At 44.4% G+C, this 19,145-nt stretch overlaps 1 protein-coding gene across 1 annotated transcript in view; it reads left to right on the top strand.

The window, feature by feature from the left end:
* Positions 1-1,264: 1,264 nt before the first annotated feature.
* Positions 1,265-19,145, top strand: part of LOC115124412 (vesicle-associated membrane protein-associated protein A-like) — a 38,235-nt gene continuing 20,354 nt past the window's right edge. The window contains exon 1 of the mRNA XM_029653842.2: positions 1,265-1,412. Within this exon, the coding sequence (XP_029509702.1) occupies positions 1,355-1,412 (58 nt within the window). The 5' untranslated portion in view covers positions 1,265-1,354. The remainder of the gene's footprint in view (positions 1,413-19,145) is intronic.

Genomic DNA, 19,145 nt, shown 5'->3' with positions numbered 1-19,145 from the left:
TGTTCTTCGGCTTGCAAGCATCCCCCTTTTTCCTCCAAACATAACAATGGTCATTATGACCAAACAGTTCTATTTTTGTTTCATCAGACCAGAGGTCATTTCTCCAAAAAGTACTCCCCATGTGCAGTTGCAAACCGTAGTCCTGTTTTTTTTATGGCAGTTTTGGAGCAGTGGCTTCTTCCTTGCTGAGCGGCCTTTCAGGTTGTGTTGATATAGGACTCGTTTTACTTTGGATATAGATACTTTTGTACCAGTTTCCTCCAGCATCTTCACAAGGTCCTTTGCTGTTGTTCTGGGATTGATTTGCACTTTTCACGCCAAAGTACATTCATCTCTAGGAGACAGAACGCGTCTCCTTCCTGAGCGGTATGACGGCTGCGTGTCCCATGGTGTTTATACTTGCGTAATATTGTTTGTACAGATGAATGTTTTTACCTTCAGGCGTTTGGAAATTGCTCCCAAGGATGAAGCAGACTTGTGGAGGTCTGCAAAAAAAAAATCTGAGGTCTTGGCTGATTCATTTTGATTTTCCAATGATGTCAAGCAAAGAGGCGCTAAGTTTGAAGGTAGGCCTTGAAGTACATCCACAGGTACACCTCCAATTTCCTCAAATGATGTCAATTAGCCGATCAGAAGCTTCTAAAACCATGACATAATTTTCTGGAATTTTCCAAGCTGTTTAAAGGCACAGTCAACTTAGTGTATGTAAACTTCTGACCCACTGGAATTGTGATACAGTGAATTATAAGTTAAAGAATCTGTCTGTAAACAATTGTTGGAAAAATGACTTGTGTCATGCACAAAGTAGATGTCCTAACCGACTATCCAACACTATAGTTTGTTAACAAGAAATGTGTGGAGTGGTTAAAAAACACGTTTTAATGACTCCAACCAAAGTGTATGTAAACTTCCGACTTCAACTGTATATATATTACACTCAGTGGTCAGATTTATTAGGTACACCAACCCGTTCACAAAAATATGATATATACGGTGTGTACAGACAATATGCGCAGTAGAGTAGAAAAGATGTCTACAGCAGTATTTACATAGGATGAGGAGCCATGATTAGAATACAGTATGAAATAGCTGAACAGCTGAAATAGCTATATCAACAAAATACCCAATAGCTTAAGTGGCGTTAACTGGAATCGCTCAAATAATAAATAGCTAAGTAACTTTATCAAATCAGCAACAACAAGATTAGTTTCTAATATAGACACACCACGTGAACGCGGACTAGAATCGCGCGTTCAAATATTTGCTCCCGTGGCGTGTGCACGTTCAGTCAGCGACTGACTCGTTCAATAGTATTTCCGTCTGTCAGTGACTTCCTGACAACTGTAGCTAAAATATGTCTAAGTTAGAGCAGATCCTTGTTCTCGATCCTCCGTCTGACCTCAGATTTAAAGGTAAGTGGATTTAATACCGCTTAAACAAGCCATGGATTTCTATCGGGGATGATTTCACACACCCTGGTGTGGTTAGTTTCTAATGTTAAATGGCCAACCCGCCATTTTGATTTTTTTGGGGGAAAAAGGAGACTTAGTTACCACAGCCGTAAAGTTCAAAATTGTCTATCGTAAAAGTTCATTTAAAAACAACAAAAACAAAAATGTTCAGTTTGCTCTTAATTTTAAGGTTAGGCATACGGTTAGGAGATGTGGTTAAGGTTATATTTTAAGAAGATACATTGGCGGTGTTTTATGACTGTGGTAACTAGTGGCGGTGGCGACGGGCCGCTGTGTGAATCACCGTACTGTAGTGACGTGGTCAACCGGTGTGGATCTTGGTTTTGTTTCTGATTTTTGTATTAAAAACTTTAAAAAAATTTTTTTACCAGTTCCCTGAGACAAAATATCCAGATAATGAATACCTAGGGTGTCTAACTAACGTTAGCGAGATGGAAACGAGTCCTGGCGGTATTGAAATGAGCTATTATTAGTTAGTTATTTTAACCAAGAACTACCATCCAAGGACAGAGGATAGCGTTAGTAAATGTGTCCTGCCTGTCAAACAGTCATTAACTAGCCAAGTTAACGTTAGCTAATATAACTTATCCGTCAAAAAGTTTGTAAAAAAGCTGGGCACGTTTTCAGGCTCTCCTGTAACGTTAGCTGTTCTACATATTAACGGCATATAATTAGTTATTAAAATACTAGGAACTCTGGTTAGACCTGATAAACCTGATATACAGCTAACTAAAATATCATTTTTTCAGAAAACATTATTGTGAAATTATGAACTAACACCATGTTAACTATTGTGAAATCGCGTTAACTGGATTATTACAAATCGAAAAGCCTCAACAGTTTGCTTTTTTGGGGGGCTTATTGTATTTCATCCCCCCAAAATATAAATGTAATGTCATTACTATTATAATTTGTTAGTAAATCATGGGGTTAATAGCTTCCTCTTTCTCCCCTCGGACTACGACTTTCTGGCCAATGTTAGCTACCTAGCAACCCGGCCTCGAGACTAACCTTTTTTTTTTCATTACCATCCTAGAATCGTCCACTAGTGCAATTTTAAAACCTTCCCAAACTGAAGATGTACCATCCATTTATTAAAAAACACTTTACAAAAATATAAACGCAACATACAAAAATGTCCAAAGATTTTACTGAGTTACAGTTCATATAAGGAAAAGAGTCATTTGGAATAGTGTTTGGCTGTGGTCTATGGATTTCATTCACATGACAGGGAATACAGATACCGTTTTTTTGTTTTTAAGGTAGGGGCGTTCATCAGAAAACCAGTCAGTATCTGGTGTGACCACCATTTGCCTCATGCAGTGCAACATCTTCACATGCAGTTGATTGTGGCCTGCAGAGAGTTGTTCAACTCCTCTTCAATGGCGGTGTGACATTGCTGGATATTGGCAAGCACTGGAACACGCTGTCCATCCAGAGCATCCCAAACATGCTCAATGGGACCAGTGTGAAAAATGTATGCACTCACAGACTACTGTAAGTCCCTCTGCATAAGAGCGCCTGCTAAATTACTAAAATGTAAGTGTCTGGTGAGTATGCAGGTCCTGAAAGAACTGGGACATTTTCGTCTTCCAGGAATCCGTGTACAGATCCTTGCAACATGTGGCTGTGCATTATATCATGCAGAAACGTGAGGTGATGGCGACGGATGAATGGCGTGGTTACATGTGGCTGTGCATTATCATGCAGAAACGTGAGGTGATGGAGGTGGATGAATGGCGTGGTTACATGTGGCTGTGCATTATCATGCAGAAACGTGAGGTGAGGGCGACGGATGAATGGCGTGGTTACATGTGGCTGTGCATTATCATGCTGAAACGTGAGGTGATGGATGAATGGCGTGGTTACATGTGGCTGTGCATTATCATGCAGAAACGTGAGGTGAGGGCGACGGATGAATGGCGTGGTTACATGTGGCTGTGCATTATCATGCTAAAACGTGAGGTGATGGATGAATGGCGTGGTTACATGTGGCTGTGCATTATCATGCAGAAACGTGAGGTGAGGGCGACGGATGAATGGCGTGGTTACATGTGGTCCTCGGTTGTGAGACCGATTGGACATGCTGCCAAATTCTCTAAAACAACATTGAAGGTGGCTTATGGTAGAGAAATTAACATTAAATTCTCTAGCAACAGCTCTGGTGGACATTCCTGCAGTCAGCAACTTGAGACATCTGTGGCATTGTGACAACTGCACATTTTAGCGACCTTTTATTGTCACCAGCATAAGGTGCACCTGTGTAATGATCATACTGTTTAATCATATTGATATGTCACACCTGTCAGGTGGATGGATTATCTTGGCAAAGGATAAATGCTCACTAACAGGGATGTAAAACAAATTCGTGCACACAATTTCAGAGAAATAAGCTTTTTGTGCATACAGAACATTTCTGGTATATTTTATTTCAGCTCATGAAACATGGGACCAACACTTTACATGTTGCATTTTATATTGTTCTGTATGTGTGTGTATATAATGAGAAATGCCATGGTGGCTGTGGTGCAATTTTAAAGGTAGCCCAAAAACCTGCAACCCATGGCCAATACATTTTCACCAGCAACATCAGTATTTTATAAAAGTCCATGGACATGGCAATAACCCTGCTGTATATGCTGGTTTAGGTAGTAAAGAGTTGTCATGACGATGGGGCTAGCTTGCACCTGCTTCACGTTCGTTAGCCATCTTGGCTATCTAGCTACACAGCTATGATTTTTGGGGGGAAATTGACTGGCTTGCTAACCAAAGACCAAAGATAAATGATTGAATGGAAACAGTTAGTTAGTTGGAATTCCAGAGTCCACGATTATCTCACCGACTGTTGTGCAATACTCTCTCGAGTACTGTGCTCGGAGGACACTCCTTTATGACCTACTTAGTTAAATAGCTATTCCTTGGGGAGGAAGTTAGTCACTGCTGAGCTAAAAAAAATGTTTCTTGTCAGGCAGGGCTGGGTGTTCCACCTGGCTACATAATTGTGTTTAGAAGTGAAACTGAATCGAGACGTGTCAACAGCTGAAATGCATTGATTGTCTTTACATTCGTTGTTGGTGCTAGCTAGCTAGCTAGCTAAAGGAGTGACTACTTGCTCTTTGGCTCCAATGCTGGTGATGTTGACAGTGTCACATCACGGTTGGTTGACAGAAGTTTCCCATGTCTACCCCCATGTCAGGTGCAGACATTTTTATTTTATTTTTTTAGATGTTCAGATGGGATCGACGTTCTGAAAACAACATTCAGTCGCAGAAAGATAAATGGTGTTGCCAAATTAAAACTCTTGTTTGTGGGCAACACATCAACAGCTGTATTAGGGGGACCTGTCACAGGCACAGCTATGTAATTGTAGAGGAAATATTAGGTACATTTCATTAAAGTGGACACCTCGCTCTTTGTTATCAACCCTCAAAATAGTATCTATCTATGGGTTGTAAAGACTGATGGCTGAAGAGAGGATAGCCCGGTCGGGACATGGAAGGCTGATGGATGAGGATAGCCCGGTCGGGACATGGAAGGCTGATGGATGAGGATAGCCCGGTCGGGACGTGGAAGGCTGATGGATGAGGATAGCCCGGTCGGGACGTGGAAGGCTGATGGATGAGGATAGCCCGGTCGGGACGTGGAAGGCTGATGGATGAGGATAGCCCGGTCGGGACGTGGAAGGCTGATGGATGAGGATAGCCCGGTCGGGACGTGGAAGGCTGATGGATGAGGATAGCCCGGTCGGGACGTGGAAGGCTGATGGATGAGGATAGCCCGGTCGGGACGTGGAAGGCTGATGGATGAGGATAGCCCGGTCGGGACGTGGAAGGCTGATGGATGAGGAGAGGATGAGACTATGTGCCTCCCTAAAAGGTCTAAATAAACATTTTTACAAGCAACGGAAAACCTTCCTGTTGGGATCCTCTAATGTATTGAGCTGTTGTAGAGTTGCGTGTCTTGCAGTAATTAGTCATTTGAAGGTGCTGAATAGACGTTTCTGTTTTTCATGTTTTTTTACATGTTTATTCAGATTTTTTTCTTTTTCTAAGTACATACCGGCCTTAACTGGAGCAAAGAAAGATGGTTGGTCAGCACAACTCCATATTTGGTGTGTAACAAACTTATTTTGACGTGAACTAAAAACAAAAATCCATATTGTGATAAGTGATTTTTTTTTTTTGTGGAGTTACGCAGTTACTCTCCATTATCTTCTTTTTGTTGTTTTTAAAAACATACCAAAGAAATTGCCACACACTAATTATCATTTTAATCTGTGTAGAGTGCTGACATCTACCCTCGTAATGCATAGATACTGGGACAAGGCTGGCCCTGCCCTGCCTGTGGTCCAGGGCCTTAGTACGCCTTCCTGTACAACATTAATGGAGAAGGAGTACTAAGGCCCTGGACCAGAGCTAGTAGCCATGCCCTGCCTGTGGTCCAGGGCCTTAGTCCGCCTTCCTGTACAACATTAATGGAGAAGGAGTACTAAGGCCCTGGACCAGAGCCAGTAGCCATGCCCTGCCTGTGGTCCAGGGCCTTAGTCCGCCTTCCTGTACAACATTAATGGAGAAGGAGTACTAAGGCCCTGGACCAGAGCTAGTAGCCATGCCCTGCCTGTGGTCCAGGGCCTTAGTACACCTTCCTGTACAACATTAATGGAGAAGGAGTACTAAGGCCCTGGACCAGAGCTAGTAGCCATGCCCTGCCTGTGGTCCAGGGCCTTAGTCCGCCTTCCTGTACAACATTAATGGAGAAGGAGTACTAAGGCCCTGGACCAGAGCTAGTAGCCATGCCCTGCCTGTGGTCCAGGGCCTTAGTACACCTTCCTGTACAACATTAATGGAGAAGGAGTACTAAGGCCCTGGACCAGACAACATTAATGGAGAAGGAGTACTAGTAGCCATGCCCTGCCTGTGGTCCAGGGCCTTAGTACGCCTTCCTGTACAACATTAATGGAGAAGGCCCTGGACCAGAGCTAGTAGCCATGCCCTGCCTGTGGTCCAGGGCCTTAGTACACCTTCCTGTACAACATTAATGGAGAAGGAGTACTAAGGCCCTGGACCAGAGCTAGTAGCCATGCCTGCCTGTGGTCCAGGGCCTTAGTACACCTTCCTGTACAACATTAATGGAGAAGGCCCTGGACCAGAGCTAGTAGCCATGCCCTGCCTGTGGTCCAGGGCCTTAGTACTCCTTCCTGTACAACATTAATGGAGAAGGCCCTGGACCAGAGCTAGTAGCCCTGTCCTTGGCTGATAGTCTTTTAGAACATATTCACAGCCCTTGCCTTTTTCATATTTGGTTGTGTTACAGCCTGAACTCAAAATGTATTAAATTGTGATTTGTTTGGACACTGGCCTACACACAATTACTACATCATGTCAAAGTGGAATTATCTTTTTAGATATGTATTTGTTTGTTTTACCTTTTATTTAACCAGGCAAGTCAGTTAAGAACAAATTCTTATTTTCAATGACGCCCTAGGAACAGTGGGTTTAACTGCCTGTTCAGGGGCAGAACGACAGATTTGTACCTTGTCAGCTTGGGGGTTTGAACTTGCAACCTTCCTGTTACCAGTCCAACGCTCTAACCACTAGGCTACCCTGCCGCCCCATGTATACAAATTTAATTAAAAATAAAAGCTGAGATGTCTTCAGTCAAGTATTTAACCCCCTTTTTTTTATGGCCTACATAAGTTCAGGAGTAAAAATGTGGGTGACAGAAGTTGCATGGACTCACTTTGTCTTAGTGATCGTTGAACGACTGCCTCGTATGTGTCGCCCCACGCATAAAATATGCAGAGCGGTGAATTTCAAATACAGATTCGACCACAGACCAGGGAAGTTTTCCAGTTCCTCGCCAATAAGGGCACCTATTGGTAGATGGGTAGGTAAAAAATGAGCAGACATTGAATATCCCTTTTGAGCGTGAAGTTACTAGTTGGATGGTGTATCAATACACCCAGTCACTACAAAGACACAGGCGTCTTTCCTAACTTAGCTGCCGGAGAGGAAGAAAGAACTGCTCAGGTATTTCACCATGAGGCCAAAGTTGACTTTAAAACACCTTCTCAGTTTAATGGCTGTGTTAGGAGAAAAATGGATGGATCAACAACATTGTAATTTTTTATAAAATACTAATGAAAACAAAGTAGCTTGCACCCAAAAAAATGTAACCTTCTCTGTAAATTCCTCAATACCAGATGAAAAACATAATGCAAATACCATAGTGTGTGTAACTAGACTGGTCGCTTCAATACCATAGTGTGTGTGTGTAACTAGACTGGTCGCTTCAATACCATAGTGTGTGTGTGTAACTAGACTGGTCGCTTCAATACCATAGTGTGTGTGTGTAACTAGACTGGTCGCTTCAATACCATAGTGTGTGTGTGTAACTAGACTGGTCGCTTCAATACCATAGTGTGTGTGTGTAACTAGACTGGTCGCTTCAATACCATAGTGTGTGTGTGTAACTAGACTGGTCGCTTCAATACCATAGTGTGTGTGTGTAACTAGACTGGTCGCTTCAATACCATAGTGTGTGTGTGTGTGTAACTAGACTGGTCGCTTCAATACCATAGTGTGTGTGTGTGTGTGTGTAACTAGACTGGTCGCTTCAATACCATAGTGTGTGTGTAACTAGACTGGTCGCTTCAATACCATAGTGTGTGTGTGTAACTAGACTGGTCGCTTCAATACCATAGTGTGTGTGTGTAACTAGACTGGTCGCTTCAATACCATAGTGTGTGTGTGTAACTAGACTGGTCGCTTCAATACCATAGTGTGTGTGTGTAACTAGACTGGTCGCTTCAATACCATAGTGTGTGTGTGTAACTAGACTGGTCGCTTCAATACCATAGTGTGTGTGTGTAACTAGACTGGTCGCTTCAATACCATAGTGTGTGTGTGTGTGTGTAACTAGACTGGTCGCTTCAATACCATAGTGTGTGTGTGTAACTAGACTGGTCGCTTCAATACCGTAGTGTGTGTGTGTAACTAGACTGGTCGCTTCAATACCATAGTGTGTGTGTGTGTAACTAGACTGGTCGCTTCAATACCATAGTGTGTGTGTGTAACTAGACTGGTCGCTTCAATACCGTGTGTGTGTGTGTGTGTAACTAGACTGGTCGCTTCAATACCATAGTGTGTGTGTGTAACTAGACTGGTCGCTTCAATACCATAGTGTGTGTGTGTGTGTGTAACTAGACTGGTCGCTTCAATACCATAGTGTGTGTGTGTGTGTGTAACTAGACTGGTCGCTTCAATACCATAGTGTGTGTAACTAGACTGGTCGCTTCAATACCATAGTGTGTGTGTGTGTAACTAGACTGGTCGCTTCAATACCATAGTGTGTGTGTGTAACTAGACTGGTCGTTTCAATACCGTAGTGTGTGTGTGTAACTAGACTGGTCGCTTCAATACCATAGTGTGTGTGTAACTAGACTGGTCGCTTCAATACCATAGTGTGTGTGTGTAACTAGACTGGTCGCTTCAATACCATAGTGTGTGTGTGTGTGTGTGTAACTAGACTGGTCGCTTCAATACCATAGTGTGTGTGTGTAACTAGACTGGTCGCTTCAATACCATAGTGTGTGTGTGTGTAACTAGACTGGTCGCTTCAATACCATAGTGTGTGTGTGTGTAACTAGACTGGTCGCTTCAATACCATAGTGTGTGTGTGTGTGTGTAACTAGACTGGTCGCTTCAATACCGTAGTGTGTGTGTAACTAGACTGGTCGCTTCAATACCGTAGTGTGTGTAACTAGACTGGTCGCTTCAATACCGTAGTGTGTGTGTGTAACTAGACTGGTCGCTTCAATACCGTAGTGTGTGTGTGTAACTAGACTGGTCGCTTCAATACCATAGTGTGTGTGTGTGTGTAACTAGACTGGTCGCTTCAATACCATAGTGTGTGTGTGTGTGTAACTAGACTGGTCGCTTCAATACCATAGTGTGTGTGTGTGTGTGTGTGTGTAACTAGACTGGTCGCTTCAATACCATAGTGTGTGTAACTAGACTGGTCGCTTCAATACCATAGTGTGTGTAACTAGACTGGTCGCTTCAATACCATAGTGTGTGTAACTAGACTGGTCGCTTCAATACCATAGTGTGTGTAACTAGACTGGTCGCTTCAATACCATAGTGTGTGTGTGTGTGTAACTAGACTGGTCGCTTCAATACCGTAGTGTGTGTGTGTGTAACTAGACTGGTCGCTTCAATACCGTAGTGTGTGTGTGTAACTAGACTGGTCGCTTCAATACCATAGTGTGTGTGTGTGTGTAACTAGACTGGTCGCTTCAATACCATAGTGTGTGTGTGTGTGTAACTAGACTGGTCGCTTCAATACCATAGTGTGTGTGTGTAACTAGACTGGTCGCTTCAATACCATAGTGTGTGTGTGTGTGTAACTAGACTGGTCGCTTCAATACCATAGTGTGTGTGTGTGTAACTAGACTGGTCGCTTCAATACCGTAGTGTGTGTAACTAGACTGGTCGCTTCAATACCGTAGTGTGTGTGTGTAACTAGACTGGTCGCTTCAATACCGTAGTGTGTGTGTGTAACTAGACTGGTCGCTTCAATACCATAGTGTGTGTGTGTGTGTGTAACTAGACTGGTCGCTTCAATACCATAGTGTGTGTGTGTAACTAGACTGGTCGCTTCAATACCATAGTGTGTGTGTGTGTGTGTGTGTGTAACTAGACTGGTCGCTTCAATACCATAGTGTGTGTGTGTGTGTGTGTGTGTAACTAGACTGGTCGCTTCAATACCATAGTGTGTGTGTGTAACTAGACTGGTCGCTTCAATACCATAGTGTGTGTGTGTGTGTGTGTGTGTGTGTGTAACTAGACTGGTCGCTTCAATACCATAGTGTGTGTGTGTGTGTGTAACTAGACTGGTCGCTTCAATACCATAGTGTGTGTGTGTGTGTAACTAGACTGGTCGCTTCAATACCATAGTGTGTGTGTGTGCTGCCGCAAACTGGGATTTGAATGACCAACATTACCAAAAGTAAACTCGGCAAAAAAAAGAAACGTCCTCTCAGCAAACTTAAACGTGTAAATATGTGTATGAACATAAGATTCAACAACTGAGACATAAACTGAACATGTTCCACAGACATGTGACTAACAGAAATGGAATCATGTGTCCCTGAACAAAAGGGGGGGGTCAAAAGTAACAGTCAGTATCTGGTGTGGCCACCAGCTGCATTAAGTACTGCAGTGCATCTCCTCATGGACTGCACCAGATTAGCCAGTTCTTGCTGTGAGATGTTACCCCACTCTTCCACTAAGGCACCTGCAAGTTCCCAGACATTTCTGGGGGGAATGGCCCTAGCCCTCACCCTCTGATCCAACAGGTCCCAGACATGCTCAATGGGATTGACATCCGAGCTCTTCGCTGGCCATGGCAGAACACTGACATTCCTGTCTTGCAGGAAATCCCCCACAGAACGAGCAGTATGGCTGGTGGCATTGTCATGCTGAGGGTCATGTCAGGATGAGCCTGCAGGAAGGGTACCACATGAGGGAGGAGGAGGTCTTCCCTGTAACGCACAGTGTTGAGATTGCCTGCAATGACAACAAGCTCAGTCCGATGACGCTGTGACACACCGCACCAGACCATGACGGACCCTCCACCTCCAAATCAATCCCGCTCCAGAGTACAGGCCTCTGTGTAACGCTCATTCCTTCAACGACAAACGCAAAACCAACCATCACCCCTGGTGAGACAAAACCGCGACTCATCAGTGAAGAGCACTTTGTGCCAGTCCTGTCTGGTCCAGCGATGGTGGGTTTGTGCCCATAGGTGACGTTGTTGCCGGTGATGTCTGGTGAGGACCTGCCTTACAGCAGGCCTACAAGCCCTCAGTCCAGCCTCTCTCAGCCTGTTATGGACAGTCTGAGCACTGATGGAGGGATTGTGTGTTCCTGGTGTATCTCGGGCAGTTGTTGTTGCCATCCTGCACCTGACCCGCAGGTGTGATGTTCGGATGTACCGATCCTGTGCAGATGCTACACGTGGTCTGCCACTGCGAGGACGATCAGCTGTCCGTCCTGTCTCCCTGTAGCGCTGTTTTAGGCGTCTCACAGTATGGACATGACATTTTATTGCCCTAGCCACATCTGCAGTCCTCATGCCTCCTTTCAGCATGCCTAAGGCACGTTCACACAGGGACCCTGGGCATCTTTCTTTTGGTGTTTTTCAGAGTCAGTAGAAAGGCCTCTTTAGTGTCCTAAGTTTTCTTAACTGTGACCTTAATTGCCTACCGTCTGTAAGTTTAGTGTCTTAACGACCGTTCCACAGGTGCATGTTCACTAATTGTTTATGGTTCATTGAACAAGCATGGGAAACCGTGTTTAAACCCTTTACAATGAAGATCTGTGAAGTTATTTGGAGTTTTAGGAATTATCTTTGAAAGACAGAGTCCTGAAAAAGGGACGTTTCTTTTTTTGTTGATTTTGTGGACACCTGCTCGTCAAACATCTCATTCCAAAATCAAGGGCATTAATATGGAGTTTGTCCCCTCTCCTTTGCTGCTATAAGAGCCTCCACTCTTCTGCAAAGGCTTTCCACTAGATGCAGGGACTTGCTTCCATTCAGCCACTAGCATTAGTGAAGTCTGGCACTGATGTGCGGCGATTAGGCCTGGTTCGCAGTCGGCGTTCCAATTCATCCCAAAGGTGTTCGATGGGGTTGAGGTCAGGTCTTTGTTCAGACCAGTCAAGTTCTTCCACAACGATCTTGACCAACCATTTCTGTATGGACCTCACTTTGTGCACGGGTGCATTGTCATGCTGAAACAGGAAATGGCCTGCCCCAAACTGTTGTCACAAAGTTGGAAGCACAGAATTGTCTAGAATGTCATTGTATGCTGTAGCATTAAGATTGTAAAGATTTCCCTTCGCTGGAACTAAGGTGCCTGAAAAATGAAAAACAGCCCCAGACCGTTATTCCTACTCTATCGAACTTCAGTTGGCACTATGCATTGGGGCAAGTAGCAGTTCCCTCGTATCCTCCAATCCCAAGTGTGATTCATCCCTCCTGAGAACGCATTTCCACTGCTCCGGAGTCCAATGGTGGCGAGCTTTACACCCCTCCAGCCGACGCCTGGCATTGCTCATGGTGATCTTAGGCTTGTGTGCGGATGCTCGGCCATGGAAACACCATTTCATGAAGCTCCAGACAAACAGTTATTGTGCTGGTGTTGCTTCCAGAGGCAGTTTGGAACTCGGTAGTGAGTGTTGCAACCAGCGGTCCCTTTCTGTGAGCTTGTGTGGCCTACCACTTCGCGTCTGAGCCGTTGTTGCTCCTAGACATTTCCACTTCACAATAACAGCACTAACAGTTAACCAGGGCAGATCTAGAAGGACAGACATGTTGACTAACTAACTTGTTGGAAAGGTAGCATCCTATAACGGTGCCACGTTGAAAGTCACTGAACTCTTCAGTAAGGCCATTCTACTGCCAATATTTGTCTATGGAGATTGCGTGGCTGTGTGCACCTTTCAGCAACGGGTGTGAAATAGCTGAATCCACTAATTTGAATGAGTGTCCGCATACTTTTGTATATATATATATTTTTTTACTTTGGTGACATGAATGTAACTGAATGCTGTATGTTGACAGAATTTTCTCCAAGCCTCTTTTCTAACGTGAACCTGGAAATTTTAATGGAGAATGTCCCCTACACCTCCTGGGCCTTCTAGTTTATCTGACACTATAGCTGTGTGGGGCAGAATCCCTTCTGCCTGAAAGATGTATAGGTTAACACGCTGTAGGAGGCTCGTGGCCCTTACCGCTCCTCTCTCTGTCCCCGGAGCCTTTTTTTAAAAACATTTTATTAAAATTCTTACTCCATCTCGGTGCTTTGGAAGCACGTCTGACACACGGAATCACAAACTTTTTTTTTTTTTTTGCCTAACCGTTTTTAAATCTGATTTTGTGTTGCATGTAAATGCGATTTAGACGCTTACGGTGTGATGGTGATTATAGTGATTCACTTTTCACAAGTCGATAAGTGGCACTTGTCACTCTGGCTCAGCGGGTGAACTCGTGATGTTCAGGGTGCCTAAAGGCCTTTTAACTTTCCTTGCTGACTTACAGTTGGACGCTTTGTTTGTGATCATCTGCAAACTAGTGTGGCATGGTATAGCATGATGCCAACATTTTTAGAGTAATGTAGTACAGTTTTATGACACTACTGACCTTTTTTACAGCCCTGCTGATCTACAGAACCTTCTGGCTCCTGTTTTTATAAATTCAGTTGAATTGAAGCAACAGCCACTGGTATCTTTTTATATATGACCAGATCTAATCATATCCACTTTCATATCAGCTACAGGGTTCTGATGTATGTTATCCCAAGTGCATTTCCTCAGCTTGTCTCGAAGCGGGAAACATGTAATCATGGGTTGAATCACTTTCACGTAGCCCTAGCTGCGTCTCGGACCGTGCGATCACGTAGCCCTAGCTGCGTCTCGGACCGTGCGATCACGTAGCCCTAGCTGCGTCTCGGACCGTGCGATCACGTAGCCCTAGCTGCGTCTCGCGCCGTTGCGATCACGTAGCCCTAGCTGCGTCTGATCTAGCAGATCATAATCTGATCAAAGCTAATCACTATCAAAGCGTTATCCCAGGGTGTTTTTGGACATAAAGGACTGTAACATCCCCAGAAGAGTATGTAACAGAAGCTCAGTGATTTATGAGTATTCCAACTCATAAATACAGAGGCATGTATGAACGTATCCCAATGTAATCAAGGTTTTGAAATTATTCATTTAAAAAAAAAAAGTGAAAATCTAGTATAGTTATATGCCCCCATCAACATCAATGGGGCTGTACTGGAGCAGGTTGAGAGCTTCAAGTTCCTCGGTGTCCACGTTACTGAAGATTTGTCCAAACTAGTGGTCGACCGATTTTGATTTTTGATTTTATTTTATTGGAGGACCCAAAGAAATGATTCTGATTGTGACATTTTTTCGTGTTTGTTTTATTTATTTAGTCTCAAATAAATAATGAAACATGCTCAATTTGGTTTAAAAAATGTAAAAACAGTGTTGGAGAAGAAAAGTAAAAGTGCAATATGTGCCATGTAAGAAAAGCTAACTTTTTTTTTTTTTTTTAGAATTTATGAAAGCTCGTTCTTCAATATTCCCAGTTAAGAAGTTTTAGGTTGTAAGTTCTTATTATAGGAATTATGAGGTGTCGACTATTTCTCTCTGTACCATTTGTAGTTCATATACCTTTGACTATTGGCTGTTCTAATAGACACTATATTATTGCCAGCCTAATCTCAGGAGTTGATAGGCTTGAAGTCATAAACAGCGCTGTGCAACCGGCAATGGGAGGAGCTGCTGGCAAACGGAGTAAAGTTTGAATGAATGCTTACGAGGCTGCTGCTGCCTACCACCGCTCAGTCAGACTGCTCTATCAAATCATATACTTAATTATAACATAATAAACACATTGGTCATTAATATGGTCAAATCCGGAAACTATCATTTCGAAAACAAAATGTTTATTTCAGTGAAATATGGATCTGTTCCGTATTTTATCTAACGGGTGGCATCCATAAGTCTAAATATTACTGTTACATTGCACAACCGTCAATGTTATGTCATAATTATGAACAATTCAGGCAAATTAGTCCTGACTCTGCGTGCAATGAATGCTAGAGAAGTGACACAAATTCCCTAGTTAATATTCCCTGCTAGCATAAAAGAAATTTCAAGTAAGTATGCAGGTTTAAAAAAATATATATACATCTGTGTATTGATTTTAAGAAAGGCGTTGATGATTATGTTTAGGTTCATTCGTGCAACCAATGCGCTTTTGTTAAATCATCACCCGTCTGGCGAAGTAGGCTGTGATTCGATGATTAACTAACGGGCACCGCATTGATTACATGCAACGCAGGACAAGCTAGTTAACCTAATAATATCATCAACCATGTGTAGTTAACTAGTGATTATGTCAAGATTGATTGTGTAAGGTAGCTAGCAACTTACCTTGGCTCCTTGCTGCACTCGCGTAAGAGGTGGTAAGCCTGCCACGCAATTTCTTCGTGGAATGCAATGTAATCGACCATAATCGGCATCCAAAAATGTGATTACCGATTTTTGTTATGAAAACTTGAAATCGTCCCTAATTAATCAGTCAACCTCTAGTCCCAAACACACCAACACAGTCGTGAAGAGGATCTTTTCAGCCTCCTGAGGGGGAAGAGGAGTTATCGTTAACGAGGCTGAAAAGATCCTCAAGAAGTTCTAACTAGGTACCCAGGAACATTCAGTGTCATTTTGGTAAGAAACTCCAGTGTAGATTTGGTCTTGTGTTTCAGGTTATTATCCTGCTGAAAGGTGAATTTGTCTCCCAGTTGGAAAGCAGACTGAACCAGGTTTTCCTCTAGGATTTTGCCTATACTTAACTCTCTTCTGTTTATTTGGCATAAAAACCTCCTAGTCCTTGCCGATGACAAACATACCCATAACATGATGCAGTCACCATCATGCTTGAAAATATGAAGAAATGGTACTCGGTGATGTTGGATTTGTCTCAAACACAACGCTTTGAATTCAGGACAAAAAGTGAATTAAAAAAAATACAGTATTAGACAATTCCACAAATACAATTTTAAGAAGGCACACCTGTTAATTAAAATGCATTCCTGTTGACTACCTCATGAAGCTGGTTGAGAGAATGCCAAGAGTGTCATCAAGGTGGCTACTTTGAAGAATCTAACATCTATTTAGATTTTTTTGGTTACAACATGATTCCATATGTGTTTTTTCATAGTTTTGATGTCTTCACTGTTATTCTACAATGTAGAAAATAGTAAAAATAAAGAAAACCCCTGGAATGATTAGGTGTCAACTTTTGACTGGTACTGTGTGTGTATATATACACATCTATATATACCCCTTTTTCTCCCCAATTTCATGATTGGTAGTTAGTCTTGTCTCATCGCTGCGACTCCCGTACGGACTCGGGAGAGGCGAAGGTTGAGAGCCGTGCGTCCTCTGAAACACAACCCTGCCAAGCCGCACCAATGTGTCAGAGGAAACACCTGGCGCCCATGTCAGCTAGCATGCACCCGGCACACCACAAGGAGTCACTAGAGTGCGATGTGACAAGGACATCCCGGGCCGGCCTAACCCGGACAACGCTGGGTCAATTGTGCGCCGCCTCATGGTCTCCTGGTCGTGGCCGGCTGCGACACAGGATCGAACTCTGCTCTGTAGCGACGCCTCATGGTCTCCTGGTCCTGGCCGGCTGCTACACAGGATCGAACTCGGCTCTGTAGCGCCGCCTCGTGGTCTCCTGGTCGTGGCCGGCTGCGACACAGGATGGAACTCTGCTCTGTAGCGCCGCCTCATGGTCTCCTGGTCGTGGCCGGCTGCGACACAGGATGGAACTCGGCTCTGTAGCGCCGCCTCATGGTCTCCTGGTCGTGGCCGGCTGCTACACAGGATGGAACTCGGCTCTGTAGTGACGTCTCCTGGTCCTGGCCGGCTGCTACACAGGATCGAACTCGGCTCTGTAGCGCCGCCTCATGGTCTCCTGGTCGTGGCCGGCTGCGACACAGGATGGAACTCGGCTCTGTAGCGCCGCCTCATGGTCTCCTGGTCGTGGCCGGCTGCTACACAGGATGGAACTCGGCTCTGTAGTGACGTCTCCTGGTCCTGGCCGGCTGCTACACAGGATCGAACTCGGCTCTGTAGCGACGCCTCATGGTCTCCTGGTCCTGGCCGGCTGCTACACAGGATCGAACTCGGCTCTGTAGCGACGCCTCATGGTCTCCTGGTCCTGGCCGGCTGCAACACAGGATGGAACTCGGCTCTGTAGCGACGCCTCATGGTGTCCTGGTCGTGGCCGGCTACTACACAGGATGGAACTCGGCTCTGTAGCGCCGCCTCATGGTGTCCTGGTCGTGGCCGGCTGCAACACAGGATGGAACTCGGCTCTGTAGCGACTTCTCCTGGTCGTGGCCGGCTGCTACACAGGATCGAACTCGGCTCTGTAGCGACGCCTCATGGTCTCCTGGTCGTGGCCGGCTGCGACACAGGATCGAACTTGGCTCTGTAGCGACGCCTCATGGTCTCCTGGTCCTGGCCGGCTGCTACACAGGATCGAACTCGGCTCTGTAGCGACGCCTCAAGGCGGAGGCCCAAAACACAAAAAGTGCTTTATTTGCCACATTGTTCTATTAGACTGAACAGGGATATTAACACAACAGGTAAAGTGAAGGATCCCATGTTTCAAAAAATACCAGATCCCAGAAATTGTCCGTACGCACAAAAAAAGCTTATTTCTCTCCAATGTTGTGCACACATTTGTTTACATCCCTGTTAGGGATCATCTCTCCTTTGCCAAGATGATCAGCTGTGTGGAATTTTGTTAGACATTTTCTAAAACTTAAATGTCTTGATCCCTTGGTCTGGAACAGTGTTATTTTCAAGCCAGGTCACAGCAAAAACATACCATAACACCTCTCAGCAGTGAAACCAAGTACACAACAACAACAACGTCCGTTCATCTCCTAATGGGCGAACTAGCTACTAATTGGTGTGATTGAGTTTTGGTTGACTTTGATGACCTTGCCTCCAGCTGTTTTGGCGACATGACAGAAAATAACTGTACCCCATTCCTAGCCATCAAATCTGGACCATGTTAAGACTATGCTGACTGTAATTAAGGTCCTAATTTAAGACCAGCAGACCAGTTGTCACAAGATGGAGAGCAGCAGTAGGCTAAGCTTCCCATATGGCACCCTATTCCCTATATAGTGCACTACTTTAGACCAGAGCCCTATTCCCTATATAGTGCACTACTATAGACCAGAGCCCTATGGAACCCTATTCCCTATATAGTGCACTACTTTAGACCAGAGCCCTAAGGAACCCTATTCCCTATATAGTGCACTACTTTAGAGCAGGACCCTAATTCCCTATGTAGTGCACTACTATAGAGCAGGACCCTATTCCCTATGTAGTGCACTACTATAGAGCAGGACCCTATTCCCTATGTAGTGCACTACTTTAGAGCAGGAACCTATTCCCTATGTAGTGCACTACTTTAGAGCAGGACCCTATTCCCTATGTAGTGCACTACTATAGAGGACCCTATTCCCTATGTAGTGCACTACTTTAGAGCAGGACCCTATTCCCTATGTAGTGCACTACTTTAGAGCAGGACCCTATTCCCTATGTAGTGCACTACTATAGAGCAGGACCCTATTCCCTATGTAGTGCACTACTTTAGAGCAGGACCCTATTCTCTCCTTGGCTTTAACCTGAGTCAGTCAACTGATCTGATGTCACAAAGGCTGCGTTTTTACACAGGCAGCCCAGTTATTGGCAAAAGATCTGATCTGATTGGTCAAAAGACACACGGGTGGTAAAAGATCAAAATTGGGCTGCCTGTGTAAACAGACCTTCCGTCTCCCAATATGGAGGACATGGGATCCCGATCCAAATGACATTAGCTGAGCTGAGGAAAACTTCATTGATTTGGCTTGTAGCCTTGGACAACGTTATGTATGAGAATGGTGTGTTTATAGTCAGCTGTTGTTGGTATAGTGGTAAATGTACATGTTCAGATTTGTTCATGGATGGCCTAGGCAACAGTCTAGATCCCAGGCCCGGTGTCGGCCCTTTGTCGGCCTTTTGTCGG

This window comes from Oncorhynchus nerka, linkage group LG20, assembly GCF_034236695.1.
Source record: "Oncorhynchus nerka isolate Pitt River linkage group LG20, Oner_Uvic_2.0, whole genome shotgun sequence".
In the NCBI taxonomy this organism is placed as follows: Eukaryota; Metazoa; Chordata; class Actinopteri; order Salmoniformes; family Salmonidae; genus Oncorhynchus; species Oncorhynchus nerka.
The sequence above is the reverse complement of the archived record's forward strand: the minus strand, read 5'-3'. Positions and strand labels throughout refer to the sequence as shown.